Genomic DNA, 17,682 nt, shown 5'->3' with positions numbered 1-17,682 from the left:
GATCCTAGCTGCAGGCAGCAGCCCGCAGCTCGGTTGTCTCTTTTATTTTTTTTCATCATTTTATTTTATTTTTTTTATTTTTTATTTTTATTTTTTTGATATTTTTTTATTTGATATATTTTTTATTTAATTTCAAATGATTTCCCCCTTTCTAGTCCCCCACTCCCCGAAAGTCCAGTGAGTCCCCTTCTCCCCCCTGTCCTTCCACCCACCCCTTCCCACTTCCCTGTTCTTGCCGAATACTGCTTCACTGAGTCTTTCCAGAACAAGGGGTCACTCTTCCTTTCTTCTTGTACCTCATTTGATGTGTGGATTATGTTTTGGGTATTCCAGTTTTCTAGGTTAATATCCACTTATTAGTGAGTACATACCATGATTCACCTTTTGAGTCAGGGTTACCTCACTTAGTATGATGTTCTCTAGCTCCATCCATTTGCCTAAGAATTTCATGAATTCATTGTTTCTAATGGCTGAATAGTACTCCATTGTGTAGATATACCACATTTTCTGCATCCACTCTTCTGTTGAGGGATACCTGGGTTTTTCCAGCATCTGGCAATTATAAATAGGGCTGCTATGAACATAGTAGGGCAAGTATCCTTACTAAATGGTGGGGAATCCTCTGGGTATATGCCCAGGAGTGGTATAGCAGGATCTTCTGGAAGTGAGGTGCCCAGTTTTCGGAGGAACCGCCAGACTGATTTCCAGACGGGTTGTACCAATTTGCAACCCCACCAGTAGTGGAGGAGTGTTCCTCTTTATCCACACCCTCTCCAACACCTGCAGTCTCCTGAATTTATAATCTTAGCCATTCTGACTGGTGTAAGGTGAAATCTCAGGGTTGTTTTGATTTGCATTTCCCTAATGACTAATGAAGTTGAGCATTTTTTAAGATGCTTCTCTGCCATCCGAAGTTCTTCAGGTGTGAATTCTTTGTTTAACTCTGTACCCCATTTTTTAATAGGGTTGTTTGGTTTTCTGGAGTCTAACTTCTTGAGTTCTTTATATATATTGGATATTAGCCCTCTATCTGATGTAGGATTGGTGAAGATCTTTTCCCAGTTTGTTGGTTGCTGATTTGTCCTCTTGATGGTGTCCTTTGCCTTACAGAAACTTTGTAATTTTATGAGGTCTCATTTGTCAATTCTTGATCTTAGAGCATACACTATTGGTGTTCTGTTCAGAAACGTTCTCCCTGTACCGATGTCCTCAAGGATCTTCCCCAGTTTCTTTTCTATTAGCTTCAGAGTGTCTGGCTTTATGTGGAGGTCCTTGATCCATTTGGATTTGAGCTTAGCACAAAGAGGCAAGGATGGATCAATTCACATTCTTCTGCATGCTGACCTCCAGTTGAACCAGCACCATTTGTTGAAAAGGCTATCTTTTTTCCATTGGATGTTTTCAGCCTCTTTGTCGAGGATCAAGTGGCCATAGGTGTGTGGGTTCATTTCTGGATCTTCAATCCTGTTCCATTGATCCTCCTGCCTGACACTGTACCATGCAGTTTTTAACATTATTGCTCTGTAGTATTGCTTGAGGTCAGGGATACTGATTCCCCCAGAATTTCTTTTGTTGCTAAGAATAGTTTTAGCTATCCTGGGTTTTTTGTTATTCTAGATGAATTTGATAATTGCACTTTCTAACTCTGTGAAGAATTGAGTTGGGATTTTGATGGGTATTGCATTGAATCTGTATATTGCTTTTGGCAAAATGGCCATTTTAACTATATTGATTCTACCGATCCATGAGCATGGGAGGTTTTCCCATTTTTTGAGGTCTTCTTCCGTTTCCTTCTTCAGAGTCTTGAAGTTCTTGTCATACAGATCTTTCACATGTTTGGTAAGAGTCACCCCAACATACTTTATACAGTTTGTGGCTATTGTGAAGGGGGTCATTTCCCTAATTTCTTTCTCAGCCTGCTTATCCTTTGAGTATAGGAAGGCCACTGATTTGCTTGAGTTGATTTTATAGCCTGCCACTTTGCTGAAGTTGTTTATCAGCTGTAGGAGTTCTCTAGTGGAGTTTTTTGGGTCACTTAGGTAGACTATCATGTCATCTACAAATAATGATAGTTTGACTTCTTCCTTTCCAATTTGTATCCCTTTGACCTCCTTATGTTGTCGAATTGCCCAAGCTAGTACCTCAAGTACAATATTGTAAAGATAAGGAGAAAGGGAGCAGCCCTGTCTAGTCCCTGATTTTAGTGGGATTGCTTCAAGTTTCTCTCCATTTAGTTTGATGCTGGCTACCGGTTTGCTGTATATTGCTTTTACTATGTTTAGGTATGGGCCTTGAATTCCTGTTCTTTCCAAGACTTTAAGCATGAAAGTATGCTGAATTGTGTCAAATGCTTTTTCACCATCCAATGAAATGACCATGTGGTTTTTTTCTTTGAGTTTGTTTATGTAGTGGATTTAATTGATGGATTTCCTTATATTGAACCAACCCTGCATTCCCGGGATAAAGCCAACTTGATCATGGTGGATGATCGTTTTGATGTGTTCTTGAATTCAGTTGTCAAGAATTTTATTGAGTATTTTTGCATCGATGTTCATAAGGGAAATTGGTCTGAAGTTCTCTTTCTTTGTTGGATCTTTGTGTGGTTTTGGTATCAGCATAATTGTGGCTTCATAGAAGGAATTGGGTACTGTTCCTTCTGTTTTTATTTTGTGGAATAGTTTGAAGAGTATTGGTGTTAACTCTTCTTTGAAGGTCTGATAGAATTCTGCACTGAAACCATCTGGTCCTGTGATTTCTTTTTTGGTTGGAAGACTTTCTATGACTCCTTCTATTTCTTTAGGCATTATGGGACTGTTTAGATGATCTATTTGGTCCTGATTTAATTTTGATATTTGGTATCTGTCAAGGAAATTCTCTGTTTCCTCCAGATTCTCCAGTTGTGTTGAGTACAGTCTCTTGTAGTAGGATCTGATGATTTTTTGGATTTCCTCAGTTTCCGTTGTTATATCTCCATTTTCATTTCTAAGTTTGTTAATTTGGATACTTTGTCAAAGTATCCTTTGGTGCCCTTTGGTCAGTCTGGCTAGGGGTTTATCTATCTATCTTGTTGATTTTCTCAAAGAACCAGCTCCTGGTTTTGTTGATTCTTTGTATGGTTATCTTTGTTTCTACTTGATTGATTTCGGCCCTGAGTTTGATGATTTCCTGCCTTCTACTCCTCCTGGGTGATAAAGCTTCTTTTTGTTCCAGGGCTTTCAGGTGTGTCATTAAGCTGGTAAAGTATGCTCTCTCCATTGTCTTTTTGGAGGTACTCAGGGCTATGAGTTTTAGTCTTAGTACTGCTTTCATTGTGTCCCATAGATTTGGGTATGTTGTGTCTTCATTTTCATTGTGTTCTAAAAAGTCTTTAATTTCTTTCTTTCTTTCTTCCTTGACCAAGGTATCATCGAGTAGAATATTGTTCAGTTTCCATGTGTATGTGGGTTTTCTCTTGTTTTGGTTGCTATTGAAGACCACTTTTACTCCATAGTCATCTGATAGGAGGCATGGGATTAGTTCAGTCTTCTTATATTTGTTGAGGTCTGTCTTGTGACCAATTATATGGTCAATTTTGGAGAAGGTACCATGAGGTGATGAGAAAAAGGTATATTCTTTTGCTTTAGGATAGAATGTTCTATATATATCTGTTAAATCTAATTGGTCCAAAGCTTCAATTAGTTTCATTGTGTCCCTGTTTAGTTTCTGTTTTCCCGATCGGTCCATTAAGGAAAGTGCAGTGTTGAAGACACCCACAATTATTGTGTTAGGTGCAATGTGTGCTTTGAGCTTTAATAAAGTTTCTTTTATGAAAGAGGGTGCCCTTGCATTTGGAGCATAGATGTTCAGGATTGAGAGTTCTTCTTGTTGTATTTTTCCTTTGACCAGCAAGAAGTGTCCCTCAGAGTCTCTTTTGATGACTTTGAGTTAAAATTCAATTTTATCTGATATTAAAATGGCTACTCCAGCTTGTTTCCTGAGACCATTTGCTTGTAAAATTGTCTTCCATCCTTTTACTCTAAGGTAGTGTTTGTCTTTCACCCTTAGGTGTGTTTCCTGTAAGCAGCAAAATGTAGGGTCCTGTTTACGTATCCAGTCAGTTAGTCTATGTCTTTTTATTGGGGCATTGAGTCCATTGATGTTAAGAGTTATTAAGGAATAGTGATTATTACTTCCTGTCATTTTTGATGTTATTTTTTAAATTTGATTGGATAACTTCTTTTGGGTTTGATGAAAGGTTACTATCTTGCTTTTTCCAGGGTGAAGTTTCCCTACTTGTATTGGTGTTTTCCTCCTATTATCCTTTGTAGGGCTGGGATTGTGGATAGATATTGGGTAAACTTGGTTTTGTCATGGAATATCTTAGTTTCTCCATCTATGGTGATTGAGAGTTTTGCTGGATATGGTAGTTTTGGCTGGCATTTGTGTTCTCTTAGAGTCTGCATGAGATCTGCCCAGGACCTTCTAGCCTTCATAGTCTCAGGTGAAAAGTCTGCTGTGATTCTGATAGGTCTTCCTTTATATGTTACTTGGCCTTTTTCTCTTACTGCCTTTAATATTCTTTCTTTGTTTAGAACGTTTGGTGTTTTGATTATTATGTGACAGGAAGTATTTCTGTTCTGGTCCAGTCTGTTTGGAGTTCTGTAGGCTTCTTGTATATTCATGGGCATCTCTCTCTTTAGGTTATGGAAGTTTTCTTCCATAATTTTATTGAAGATATTTGCTGGCCCTTTAAGTTGTAAATCTTCACTCTCATCTATGCCTATAATCCTTAGGTTTGGTCTTCTCATTGTGTCCTGAATTTCCTGGATATTTTGGGTTACAAGCTTTTTGCATTTTGCATTTTCTTTAACTGTTGAGTCCATGGTTTCTTTTTTTTTTTGTTTGTTTGTTTTTTTTGTTTTGTTTTTTTTTACTTTTTACTTTTTATTTTTATATAGCATTTTTTTAATTATTCGATGTAATTTATTTACATTTCAAATGATTTCCCCTTTTCTAGCCCCCCACTCCCCGAAAGTCCCGTAAGCCCCCTTCTCTTCCCCTGTCCTCCCACCCACCCCTTCCCACTTCCCCGTTCTGGTTTTGCTGAATACTGTTTCACTGAGTCTTTCCAGAACCAGCGGCCACTCCTCCTTTCTTCTTGTACCTCATTTGATGTGTGGATTATGTTTTGGGTATTCCAGTTTTCTAGGTTAATATCCACTTATTAGTGAGTGCATACCATGATTCACCTTTTGAGTCTGGGTTACCTCACTTAGTATGATATTCTCTAGCTCCATCCATTTGCCTAAGAATTTCATGAATTCATTGTTTCTAATGGCTGAATAGTACTCCATTGTGTAGATATACCACATTTTTTGCATCCACTCTTCTGTTTGCATTTTCTTTAACTGTTGAGTCCATGGTTTCTATGGTATCTTCACCATCTGAGATTCTTTCTTCTCTCTCTTGTATTCTGTTGTTGATATTTGCATCTATGTCCCCTGATTTCTTCCCAAGGCTTTCTATCTCCAAAGTTTTCTTAGTTGTTTCTACTTATGATTTTAGATCCTAGATGGTTTTGCTTAGCTCCTTCACTTGCTTGTTTGTGCTTTCCTGTAATTCTTTAAGAGATTTTTGTGTTTCCTCTTTCATGACCTCAGCCTGTTGACCAAAGTTCTCCTGTATTTCTTTAAGTGTTTTTTGCATTTCTTCATTATTGGCTTTTGTATTCTCCTGGATTTCTTTCAATGATTTTTGTGTTTCCCTTGCAAGGGCTTCTAACTTTTGATCCATTTTCTCCTGAATTTCTTTAAGTATGTCCTTCATGTGTTCCTGTACCAGCATCATGACCAGTGATTTTAAATCCAAATATTGTTTTACTGGTGTGATGGGATATCCAGGACATGCTGGTAAAGGAGAATTGGGTTCAGATATTGCCATATTGCCTTGATTTCTGTTAGTGACGTTCCTGCGTTTGCCTTTTGCCATCTAGTTCTCACTGGTGTTAGTTGGTCTTGTCAATGCTGGACTCACCAGTGCAAGCTGCCCCTTCCCAGGTGGCCTCTGGTGCACAACTTACCTCCTGCACTGCCTGGGGACAGGGTGCTGTTGCCCAGGCTGTTCAGATCCCGAAGCAGACACCTGAAGGCTACCGCTGGGGCCTGCTGGATTCACCGGAGCACACCGACTTCTCCCCGCTGGCTGCCCGGAAGCCCCTCTTGCCTCTTGCAGGACCTGGAGATGAGGTGTTCATCTCTTTTATTTTTATGAGATATTTTTATTTACATATTAAATGTTATCCCCTTTCCTAGTTTTCCCTCTGAGAACCCCTAATCCCATCACACCTCCCCCTGCTCACCAACCCAACCATTCCCTCTTCCCTGTCCTGGCATTCCCCTACACTGGGGCATCAAGCCTTCAGAGGACCAAGTTCCTCTCCTCCCATTGATGTTTGACAAGGCCATCCTTTGCTACATGTGCAGCAGAAGTCATGGGTCCTTCCATGTGTACTCTTTGATTGGTGGTTTAGTCCCTGGGAGCTCTGGGGTTACTGGTTGATTCATATTGCTGTTCCTCCTATGGGGCTGCAAACCACTTCAACTCCTTCAGTCCTTCCTCTAGCTCCTACACTGGGGACCCTTTGCTCAGTCCAATATTTGTCTTTCAGCATCCTCTGCTCTATTTGTCGGGCACTGGCAAGGCCTCTCAGGAGACAGTTATATCAGGTTCCTGTCTGCAAGCACTTGTTTGCATCTACAATAGTGTCTGGGTTTGATAACTGTATATGGGATGGATCCCCAGGTGGGGCAGTCTCTAGATGGCCTTTCCTTTAGTGTCTGCCCCACACTCTGTATGTCTTTCTATGTGTATTTTATTCCACTTTCTAAGGAGGACCGAAGTAGCCACACTTTGGTCTTCCTTCTCTTGAGCTTCGCGTGGTTTGTGAATTATATCTCTGCTATTTCAAGGTTCTGGGCTAATATCCACTTATCAGTGAGTGCATACCATGTGTGTTCTTTCATAATTGTGTTACCTCACTCAGGATGATATTTTCTAGTTCCATCCATTTGCCTAAAACTCTCATGAATTCATTGTTTTTAATAGATAAATAGTATTCCATTAAATAAATGTACTACCATTACTGTATCCATTCTTCTGTTAAGGGACATCGGGGTTCTTTCCAGCTTCTGGCTATTATATATAAAGCTGTTATTGGCATAGTAGAGCATGTGTCCTTATTACATGTTGGAGAATCTTCTGGGTATATGCCCAGGAGTGGTATAACTTGGTCCTCAGATAGTACTATGTCCAGTTTTTTTTGAGGTATCATCAAACTGATTTCCAATCCCAGATTGCAATCCCACCAGCAATGGAGGATATGCCACACCCTCACCAGCATCTGCTATCACCTGAGATTTTGATCCTAGCCTTTCTGACTGATGTGGGGTGAAATCTCAGGATTGTTGTTATTTGAATTGCCCTGATGACTATGGATGTTGAACATTTCTTAGGTGTTTCTCAGCCATTCGGTATAACTCAATTGAGAATTCTTTCTTTAGCTCTGTACCTCATTTTAATAGAGTTTTTTGGTTCTCTGGAGTCTAACTTCTTGAGTTCTTTGTATATATTGGATATTAGCACTCTATAAGATATAGGGTTAGTAAATATCTTTTCCTAATCTGTTGGTTGCCATTTTGTCCTATTGATAGTGTCCTTTACCTTACAAAATGTTTGCAATTTTATGAGGTCCCATTTGTCAATTCTTGATCTTAGAGATCAAGTTATTGGTATTCTGCTCAGGAAATTTTCCCCGTGCCCATTTGTTTGAGGCTTTCCCCCCATTTTCTCTTCTATTAGTTCCAGTTTATCTGGTTTTATGTGGAGGTCCTTAATCCACCTGGATGTGAACTTTATACAAGGAGATAAGCATAGACTGATTTGTATTCTTCTACAAGCTAACTGCCAGTTGAACCAGAACAATTTGTTGAAAATGCTGTCTTTTTTCTACTTGATGGTTTTAGATCCTTTGTCAAAAATCAAGTGACCATTGGTGTATGGGTTCATTTCTGGGTCTTCAATTCTATTCTATTGGTCTACCTGCCTGTCTCTTTACCAATACCATGCAGAGACTTTATCACGGTTGTTCTGTAGTACAGCTTGAGGTCAGGGATAGTGATTCTGCCAGAACTTCTTTTATTGTTGAGAATACTTTTCACTATCCTGGGTTTTTTGTTATTCCAGATAAATTTGAAAAATGCTCTTTCTAACTGTGAATAATTTATTTTGATTGGTATTGCATTTAATCTGTAGATTGCTTTCAGCAAGACAGCCATTTTTACTATACTGATCCTGCCAATCCATGAGCATGGTAGATCTTTCCATCTTCTGAGATCTTTTTTGATTTCTTTCTTCAGAGACTTCTTCAGTTCTTGTCATACAGATCATTCACTTTCTTAGTTAGAGTCACAAAAAGTTATTTTATATTATTTGTGACTATTGTGAAGGGTGTTGTGTCCATAATTTCTTTCTCAGCCTCTTTAGTCCTTGAGTAGAGGAAGGCCATTGATTTGTTTGAGTTAATTTTATATCCAGACACTTTGCTGAAGTTGTTTATTAGCTTTCTGGTGAAATTTATAGAGTCACTTAAGTATACTATCACATCATCTGCAAATAGTAATATGTTGACTTCTTCCTTTCCAATTTGTATCCCTTTGACTTCCTTTTGTTGTCTAATTACTCTGGCCAGTACTTCAAGTATTATATTGGATAGGTAGGGAAAGAGTGGGCAGCCTTGTCTAGTCCCTGATTTTAATGGAATTGCTTCAAGTTTCTCTCCATTTATTTTGATGTTGGCTACTGTTTTGCAGTATATTGCTTTTACTATGTTTACGTATGGTCATTGAATTCCTGATCTTTCCAAGACTTTTATCATGAAGGGGTGTTGCATTTTCTCAAATGCTTTTTCAGCATCTAATGACATGACCATGTGGTTTTCTTTGAATATGTTCATGTAGTGGATTACATTGATTGATTTATGTATATTGAACCATTCCTGCTTGGAATGAAGCCTGCTTGATCATGATGGCTGATTGTTTTGATGTGTCTTTGGATTTGGTTTGTGAGAATTTTATTGACTAGTTTTGCATCAATATTCATAAGGGAAATTCATGTGTTAAGAAGTATAGCTCAATGGTTAACTTTGATTTCCTGTTGAAGTCCTTGATTCAAGATATAAGATGAAGAGTGATAGAGAAAGACTCTAGACATCTAGGTCTAGTATTAATTGGCATATGCACATACATGTATAAATACTTGTCAGAGATTCCATTTTATCAGTACAATCCAAGCCTACAAACACAGAACAAAATTTAAGAAATATTTAATATGTCCTATAGCTACTAATCTCGCCTTTGCAAAATAGTTAATGAAAATATATTGCATCATTTAAAAAGTGATGTAAGACTCACTGAGAAGACATAGCTCAGAGACCAAGCCAACCTGGCTCCTTTCTCCCTTGCTTTTTCAGAAGCCAGGCACACCAATTACTATTCAGGAGTCATTACAACTAAATTATCATTGTCTAAGACTTGACTTTTTTCCCTTTTTCTCCCTTCCTATTCTAGTTTCATGAATTTTATTAAAGATGTGTCCTTCTCTGCTGCTTTTTTTTGTTTCCTTAATTTCTACAGTTGGAGAAGGAAATTTAGCCAGTTCTCTGAAACAGCATCTTGAGTTCTTTCTTCCTGAGCCCACTGCTTAGTTGACCTCATTCTTGGCCAGTTTAGCAGTAAGGAGGATGTCCTAGGAGATTTCAAGCCACACATCCCCTGGATCTTTGCCTAGGCTAGATTTCTTAGAGAAGGAAATCTTCTAGTTTCAAAACCTAAACCCCCTATATGATGTATTTTTCAATCACTATTCTGCAATTCCACCTTATTTGATCATTATCCTCATAGTTAATTGCTTCTTCATTGTTTAGTCATACAAACAAAAATTTAGATGTGATACTCAGACAATGCTACAGCACTGGCTCACATTGCTTGAACTGCTCACATTCTGGACACAAGAAGTAAAAAGAAAGCACTAACAGTGAAGAGGTGCCATAGGAGTTGGTATGACCAGAAAATTAAAGATAGGATACTAGCCAATTGTTGATAACAGGCTTGTGAAGAGCATGACTCAAAGGAGTGACACGCAGGGCAGATCCAAGTACAAGAAACCACAGATCATTCTTCACCTGAGAAATCTTTCACAAGAACCAACTTCCATGCAGTCTCTCTACTAAGCATAATTCTTATTGACAACTGACTCAGGAGACGTATCTGTTTGCCACAGATAGCTTATCACCACACATAAGAAGAATGGAGGGCAGGTAAGATGCTTTTTGAGACATTCTTCCCAAAGCTGTTATGTATTTTTCTTACTCTGTGACTGTATAACTACATCTTGAGGTGGAGAATTCAGGAAGTCTCTTCTGTTTCTCCAGAAGACGCCATCAAATGTCCTTCATGACAGTATTTTGGGTTGCAGACTGGACTTATGGATGCCTGTGAATCAAAGTAATATTCTCCCTTGTGCTTTTCCCAGTCTTCCCTAATCTCATCTACTCAGATATGCTGCTATTGTGAGAATTTTGCCACTCTCCTTCACATGCCAATATGGGTACTGGCACTGTTCTTAAAAGCTCAGTTCTGCCACTACCCAAGTCAACTGTGTTTTCTGCAGTGGAAAGAGTACATTGTTTTTGAGGATTTCTGTCTCAGTAAGAAACATATGTGTGGAGGCATGTTGCTCTAGTATAGGGGAAAAATAGAGGGGTGAGGCAGGAGTGGGTGGGGGGTCACCCTATTAGATATGAAAGGGAGAGGGTTTGTGGAGGAGGGATTGGAAAGGGGGACAAGGCTTGAAATGTAAATAAATAAAATAACCAATTAATAAAAAAGAAACATTTTTAAAAAATGAATGATTACAAGCAATCCAAATAATATAATTTATGAATAATGTACATATTTATGAAAAGTTACATGGCATGTGTAACTTACATCCAAACTGTAAAAAATGACATGTAGTGTGGAGCTTTATCATGTTGTAAAACCCAGAGCTGGCTTTTACTGTGATTGCACAGAACCTGTATTTTACTCTAGACATTCAATATTGATTTATTTTGTTCTTTGATCATTTTATTTAGACCACAATGTACTCTGATTGCTCTCCCCAGCTCTCTCAAGTATACCTCCATATCTGTCAATATCCTCCCATTATTTCCATTTTAGATTATGATTTCTAGTTTTGTTTTCTAATATTTATCATGTATGTCAATTGGATGATTTGAACTATTAGGACATATTTTGGTTACTAGTGAGAACCTGAATGAAGGCAATGCTTTCTCCTATCCTTGAGACTGATGTTAGTCAATTATTTAGATGAGAGAGATAAAATTCATGTCTGGCTATTAATGAGAAAATTTCTGTGCACAGCCTTTGTGGCTATTCCCAAGAGCTCTGAGTCTGTGACTAGAATAAGTGTATCTTGGTGGGGAGGTATCGTTTTGAAACTCTTCTCCTTCTTTTTCCTGGTCTTCCATATTTTTTTCTTTTTTCTTCTGCAAAGTTTCCTGAGACTAAAGGAATATAATTTAAATTACTTTCTTAGAGCTAAACTACAGCAATTGTCCTCAACAACTTTTGGTTTCATAAATCTCTTTATTTACAACAATCTTGTTGGAAAAGAAACTTCTCTGATTAATGCTGTATGTAATGTTTATACATGAGTGTAAAGAGAAATATTCAGAGAGCAACTCAATGTTATGTCTATTTAGTTCAAAATGTGAATTCAGTTTCACTATAGTGCATATGATTTTCCCAATCTTGCCTTTTGTATCTGATTTCCAACAGTAAGTAAATACTACTTCCTATGGCTTGAAATCTAATCAAATGCAGTTAGTTGCCTACAAAACTATACTGCCACAATTGCACAAGGGTATATATCTTTCCTGGCAAGTTTGTCTCATAGAGTGCATAATTCATAGCTAAGTAAGACCATAGATATGGTTTGTCTCATGGGAGTCTTCATAGTATTTTTTGGACTAAGAAAGTTAGCCAGCAGGGCAAGATGCATTCATATCAGTACCCGATTATTCTATATAATTTTTACAATGTGTATGTATAGTGTCTTAAGCAATAGGGTCTGAACATATAGTTTTGATGGGGAAACAAAGGGAATGTGCAGCACTTGTGCAGATTTTGGGTCTCTAGGTACTCCCTGATATACACATACATACATACATACATACATACATACATACATACATACACACACACACACACACATACATATACACACACTTACACACACATAAATATATGCATACATAATACATACATACATATATACATACATACGTGTGTGTGTGTGTGTGTGTGTGTGTGTGTGTGCCTGTATCACAAAATATCTGTCTAACAATCCATGGCTACTCAAAGTCAATTCCCACAGGCACATAAAGTATTTACCTGCAAACTCATCTTTCTTTTTTTTCTTTTTTTGTCATTAATAACTTTTATTGGTTATTTTATTTATTTACATTTCAAATGTTATCCCCTTCCCAATTTCCCCTCTGCAAACCTCCTATCTCCTTCCCCGCTCCATGCTTCTATGAGGGGGTTTCTCCACCACCCACCCACTCTCACTTCACTAGCCTACCATTCTCTTATGCTGGGGCATCGAGCCTTCACAGGAACAAGGGCCTCCCTGCCCAATGATTCCTGATAGGGCCATCCTCTGCTATATATGCAGCTGGAGCCATGTATCTCTCTATGTGTGTTCTTTGGTTGATTGTTTAGTCCTTGAGAGCTCGGTAAGGAGGGTCTGGTTGTTGGTAATGTTGTTCTTCCTATGGGGTTACAAACCCCTTTAGCTCCTTCAGACCCTCCTCTAATTTCTCGATTGGAATCCCAGTGCTCAGTCCAATGGCTGGCAGCAAGCATCTGCATCTGTATTGCTCAGGCTCTGACAAAGCCTCTCAGGGGACAACTATACCAGGCTTCTGTCAACAAACATTTCTGTCATTAGCAATAGTGTTTGGGTTTGTTGGCTGCATATGTGATGGATCTCCAAGTGGAGCAGTCTCTGGATGGCCTTTCCTTCGGTCTCTGTTCCACATTTTGTCCCTGTATTTCCTTTAGATAAGAACAATTCTGGGTTAAAATTTTTGAGATGGGTGGATGGCCCCCTTTCTCAACTGGGGGCCATGCCTAACCTCTGGATATGGTCTCTGCAGGTTCTCTCTCCCTTTTGTTGGATATTTAAGCCAATATCACCCCCTTTGGATCTTCAGAGACTCTTGTTTCCCTGCCATCTTGGACTTTTTGGTGGCTACTTCCAGTTCCCCATCCCCCATTGCTACATATCTGTATTCAATTTCCTAACCTGCACATCTCCCCTGTCTCCTCCCCAACCTGATCCTGCCCCTTTTTCCCTCCCCCTTTCTCTTCCTCTCAAGTCCTTACTACACTCTACCTCCCAAGATTATTTTGTTCCCACTTCTAAGTAGGACTGAAGCATCCACACTTTGGTCTTCTTGTGAGTTGAATCGTGGGTATTCAAAGTTGTTACATTCTTCCTTCTTTTTTATTTTTCTCCAAATGTGTTTTTCATCCTCAAGAATGTTAGAAATTCACTTAATCTCAAAACCAAAACTTAAATTCTGGGCTGAAATACTTTTAGGTCATCAATAGAGCCATTTAATAAGCATTCTTGTGTTGGGAAATGAAAAATTCCTTCATTATCCATCTTTCAGCATAAACAATTGTTTCAAACCTACTATGTCTTCCTTAGACAGAACTACCAATAATGATATTTTTTTCATTCTTCTACATATTTTCTGGTACTTATTCTAAAATATTTGCAAAAGCATTTCATTTAAATTTGTAACTACCATGGGATTTATCATTAATTTATTAATTTGTGAATAATTATCACACATATAATTTATGATTATATGTATATATACATATATACATATGCATATAATAATACATCAATAAAAATTCTCAGTTACTCAATATGACCAAATAGAGAAAGTTATGCTTGTGATGTAGCAACAGACAATAGAAAAATCCTTAATGTCATCAAAGACTTTTCTGCTTTCAAATTTCAAATATGAATTGGAGGCTGAGTTGCTCTAGCCTATAAAACTAGTTCTTTTCATTCTGGTCTTAGCAGGACTGAGCATTCCCTTCATGACTGTCACTCATGGTTTTCATATTTCTCCATTTGATAGTGTACTCCTGCCAGTACTGAGAGCAGCTGAGGGTCAATTTTCTGGTTACTGAGTTCAAGCAACAGAGAATAAACAGCCTTAGGACAGAAAGGAAGTTGGGTTCAGAGATCTCTTTCTGACACAACATGAGAAACTGAGTGTCCATACCAGAGACACAACTATACTGGTATCCATACAAGACATAGATTGTAATAAATATGCAAATAAATGCAATCTGAATATAAATTAGGGCTCCAGAAATACTGGTTTAGATAAATTACTTAATCACTCTAATCCTGTTTATCCTCCTTATAAACCAGGTCAGTAATTACCACTTAGCAGGGTGTTCCTGAATCAGAAAGAACATAATATGTGCTCATGTATTTTGTTTATTTTGTTCCAGGAACAGTATTGGAGATTTCCTAAGCAAGGATCTAAGCATCTCAACTTTGGAAACTAACTTCAGAGCATCTAATGAACCCAATGATACTTCAGATTGTGATATCAAATTCCAAACCATGATTTTGCTTTCCCTCATCATTTCCCTGTTTGGGATGGTACTAAATGCCATAGTTTTGTGGTTTCTGGGCTTCCAGATATACAAGAATGCCTTCTTTGTCTATATCTTCAACCTTGCTGTGGCTGACATTTTCTTCCTGCTCTCTCAGTTTGTATTTTGTGTTCTTGTTATCATTTACAACATCGATTCCATTTCCCATGATATCCTATCATTTTTAATTTTTGTGCCAACATTTCCATATCTTTCAAGCCTGAGCATTCTTACAACCATTAGCATTGAATGCTGCCTGTCTGTCATGTGGCCCATCTGGTATCGCTGTCAACGTCCAAGACACACATCAGCTGTCATCTGTGTCTTACTTTGGGCTCTGTCCCTGATGACTGCGTTTCTGGACCAGAAAGCATGTTTTTTACAGTTTTCTGATCCTCACTCCATTTGGTGTAACACATTTGATATCATACTTACTGTATGGACAATTGTCTTATTTGTGGTTCTCTGTGGGTCCAGCCTCATCCTACTTGTCAGGATCTTCTGTGGCTCCCAGCGGATCCCTATGACCAGGCTGTATGTGACCATTGAACTCACAGTGCTATTCTTCCTGATATTTGGTCTTCCCTTTGGGATATACTGGTTCCTTGACTTGATTAAGAGACATTGTGATTTTTATGATGAAATAATATTTCTATCCTGTATTAACAGCTCTGTCAACCCCATCATTTACTTTCTTGTTGGCTCCATTACACACCGTAGTAGATGCAAGATGAAGACTCTCAAGCTATTTCTGGAGAGAGCCATGCAAGACACTCCTGAGGAAGATGAAGGTGTTGAGAGCAGTTCTTAAGGAAATCATGAAGAACTGGAGACAGTCCAGTGAAGCAGATAACAACTGCTTTGGTTAGAGAGAATGATCTTGAGAGAGAATTTGTTTTTCCTATCTTTGTGGGATATTTTAAGAACATTATTCAGTTTGTTACTTAATTTTCAATCAGTTAAAAAATTACCATCATCTTTGTGATAGTTGAAAATTACAGGAATTGTCATACAAATACTAACTGTGCCATTTCTGTTGCTGTATTATTGAGGGCTTTACCATGTTGATGGGATTATTTCCAAGTATTCTGGGGATGATAGGTGCTGTTAATCATTGTTGATAAAACCATTCTTCACTAGAATGCAAAAGGAAGGTCAGGGAAGAGCTGCATTTCCTGAATTACTGAAATTTATAGTGCTTAAAGAATGGTTAGATGTTGTAAAAGTTATTTCAGAAAAATGATTTTTTGTCAGTGTTTCAAGATTTAAAGAGATACACTATATAATCTTAGCCCTTATTGACTTCTGCAGATTACAAAGAATATATAGTGATGGTCTTTCTTATATATGTTGCTTAGTAATAAAATATATATTCCCAAGAGAATCTCTATTCACCTAGTGGAGTACTAACCTTCAAGTTCACTTTATCTTTTATTTTCAACATTGGAAGATGGCTGTCAGGTTTTGTAATGAGATACACCAACATCTGTGAGCACCTGAAGGTAGAGAAAGACTGTCTTCTGTGGTTTTCTCTCTTCACAGTGCCATGCTTAGCATCCCATGGTAGAGTGTTGTCTCTTTCCTCTCTTGTCTTTGCCATGATGAGCCCTCTCTTTGAATGTCTAATTCCCTCATGACAAATTTCCAATGAGGTCCTCTAGACTAGGTTCCCTTAAAATCAAACCTGTGTCAAGTTTACAACACTCTCTTCGACCAACATTATTTATTACTTAAAGTGTACACATTTAATAACATTTTCTGTGAAATGTTATTCCAATTTTAAAGCTACACTATGTGGTAATTTCAATTGAAGCAAAATTAAGTGAACACAGTATGGGTTAATCAAAGCAGAACAGTTCAATATATTTTCTTAAGCGAGTGATTGTAAGAGTCCAAAGTAATCAAGACACAAAAAGATATCTCTCCCCATTTCCATTCCCTTTTGTCATAACTCTGTGCCTCAGAGGTCAGCACTGTCCATATTTCTGTTGTAAACTAAAATTTAGAGTGAAAATTAAAGGAGTGAATCATGAAGATTGGTATGGATGTGGTGAAAAGGTTGCTATTGTTGAACAAACTAACTAAAATACCATTTCACTTATAAACTAATATTTTTTCGTGTGGCAAAAAAAAATCATAATTAGAAGCAGTCCTATATGGAATACACTGTTATTTCATAGAAATTTCATGCTGTTCATTTCAGTGGTGGTTTGAGTAAGAATAGCCTACATAGGCTCATTTACTTTAATTTTGGTTCACACTTGGTGGGCCGTTTGAGAGTGATAAAGAGACAAGACTCATTGGAGGAGATGTATAACTGGGATTGTATTTTAAGCTTCAAAATCACATGCTAATTTCATCCATACCTTGTCCTGTTTGTGATTATATTTCTGTGTGTGGGTGTGTGCCTGTGACTGTGAACATGTGTCTCTATCTCTGTCTATATTATGCTGTGGATCAGACATATTCAATTAGCTATTGCTAAAATGTCATCCTTACATATTTTCTGCCCTACTGCCATGTTCACTGTTATAATAGTCATAGATCCTGACCCTCGGAAGTCATGAGCACTTGACTGAGTTTTTTATATGTTTCCTTGGTCAGGGTAAGTAGAAAATTAAACCAAGACAAAAATTATTACAAAATATTGGGATATTGCTGTGATAGGTTTAACTATGCTGAATTTTGGGATAATGTGGAAGAATTGAGGATATTGGACTAGGAAAGCAGATGAATATTATAAGTGGGTCTTAAGTTGATGCTTGGAAGATAGTTGTGCTGCATACAGTATGGACTATAAGCATAAACTCAAGAGATGTCTAAGAGAACAAGATATCCTTAGGCTAAAGTACATTATTATAATATTTTGCAAATAATGTGACTACTTTTTGCCCCA

General features: G+C 37.9%; 1 protein-coding gene across 1 annotated transcript; it reads left to right on the top strand.

Moving 5' to 3' along the window:
- The first annotated feature begins 10,340 nt into the window (after positions 1 to 10,340).
- LOC127690664 (mas-related G-protein coupled receptor member B2-like) lies at positions 10,341 to 15,597 on the top strand. The gene is made up of 2 exons (XM_052190264.1): positions 10,341 to 10,351; positions 14,640 to 15,597. Exons 1-2 carry the CDS (start codon positions 10,341 to 10,343, stop codon positions 15,595 to 15,597), a joined length of 969 nt encoding a protein of 322 aa, XP_052046224.1.
- The last annotated feature ends 2,085 nt before the right edge of the window (positions 15,598 to 17,682 follow it).

This window comes from Apodemus sylvaticus, chromosome 1 (genome assembly GCF_947179515.1).
Source record: "Apodemus sylvaticus chromosome 1, mApoSyl1.1, whole genome shotgun sequence".
NCBI classification, from domain to species: Eukaryota; Metazoa; Chordata; class Mammalia; order Rodentia; family Muridae; genus Apodemus; species Apodemus sylvaticus.
The sequence above is the reverse complement of the archived record's forward strand: the minus strand, read 5'-3'. Positions and strand labels throughout refer to the sequence as shown.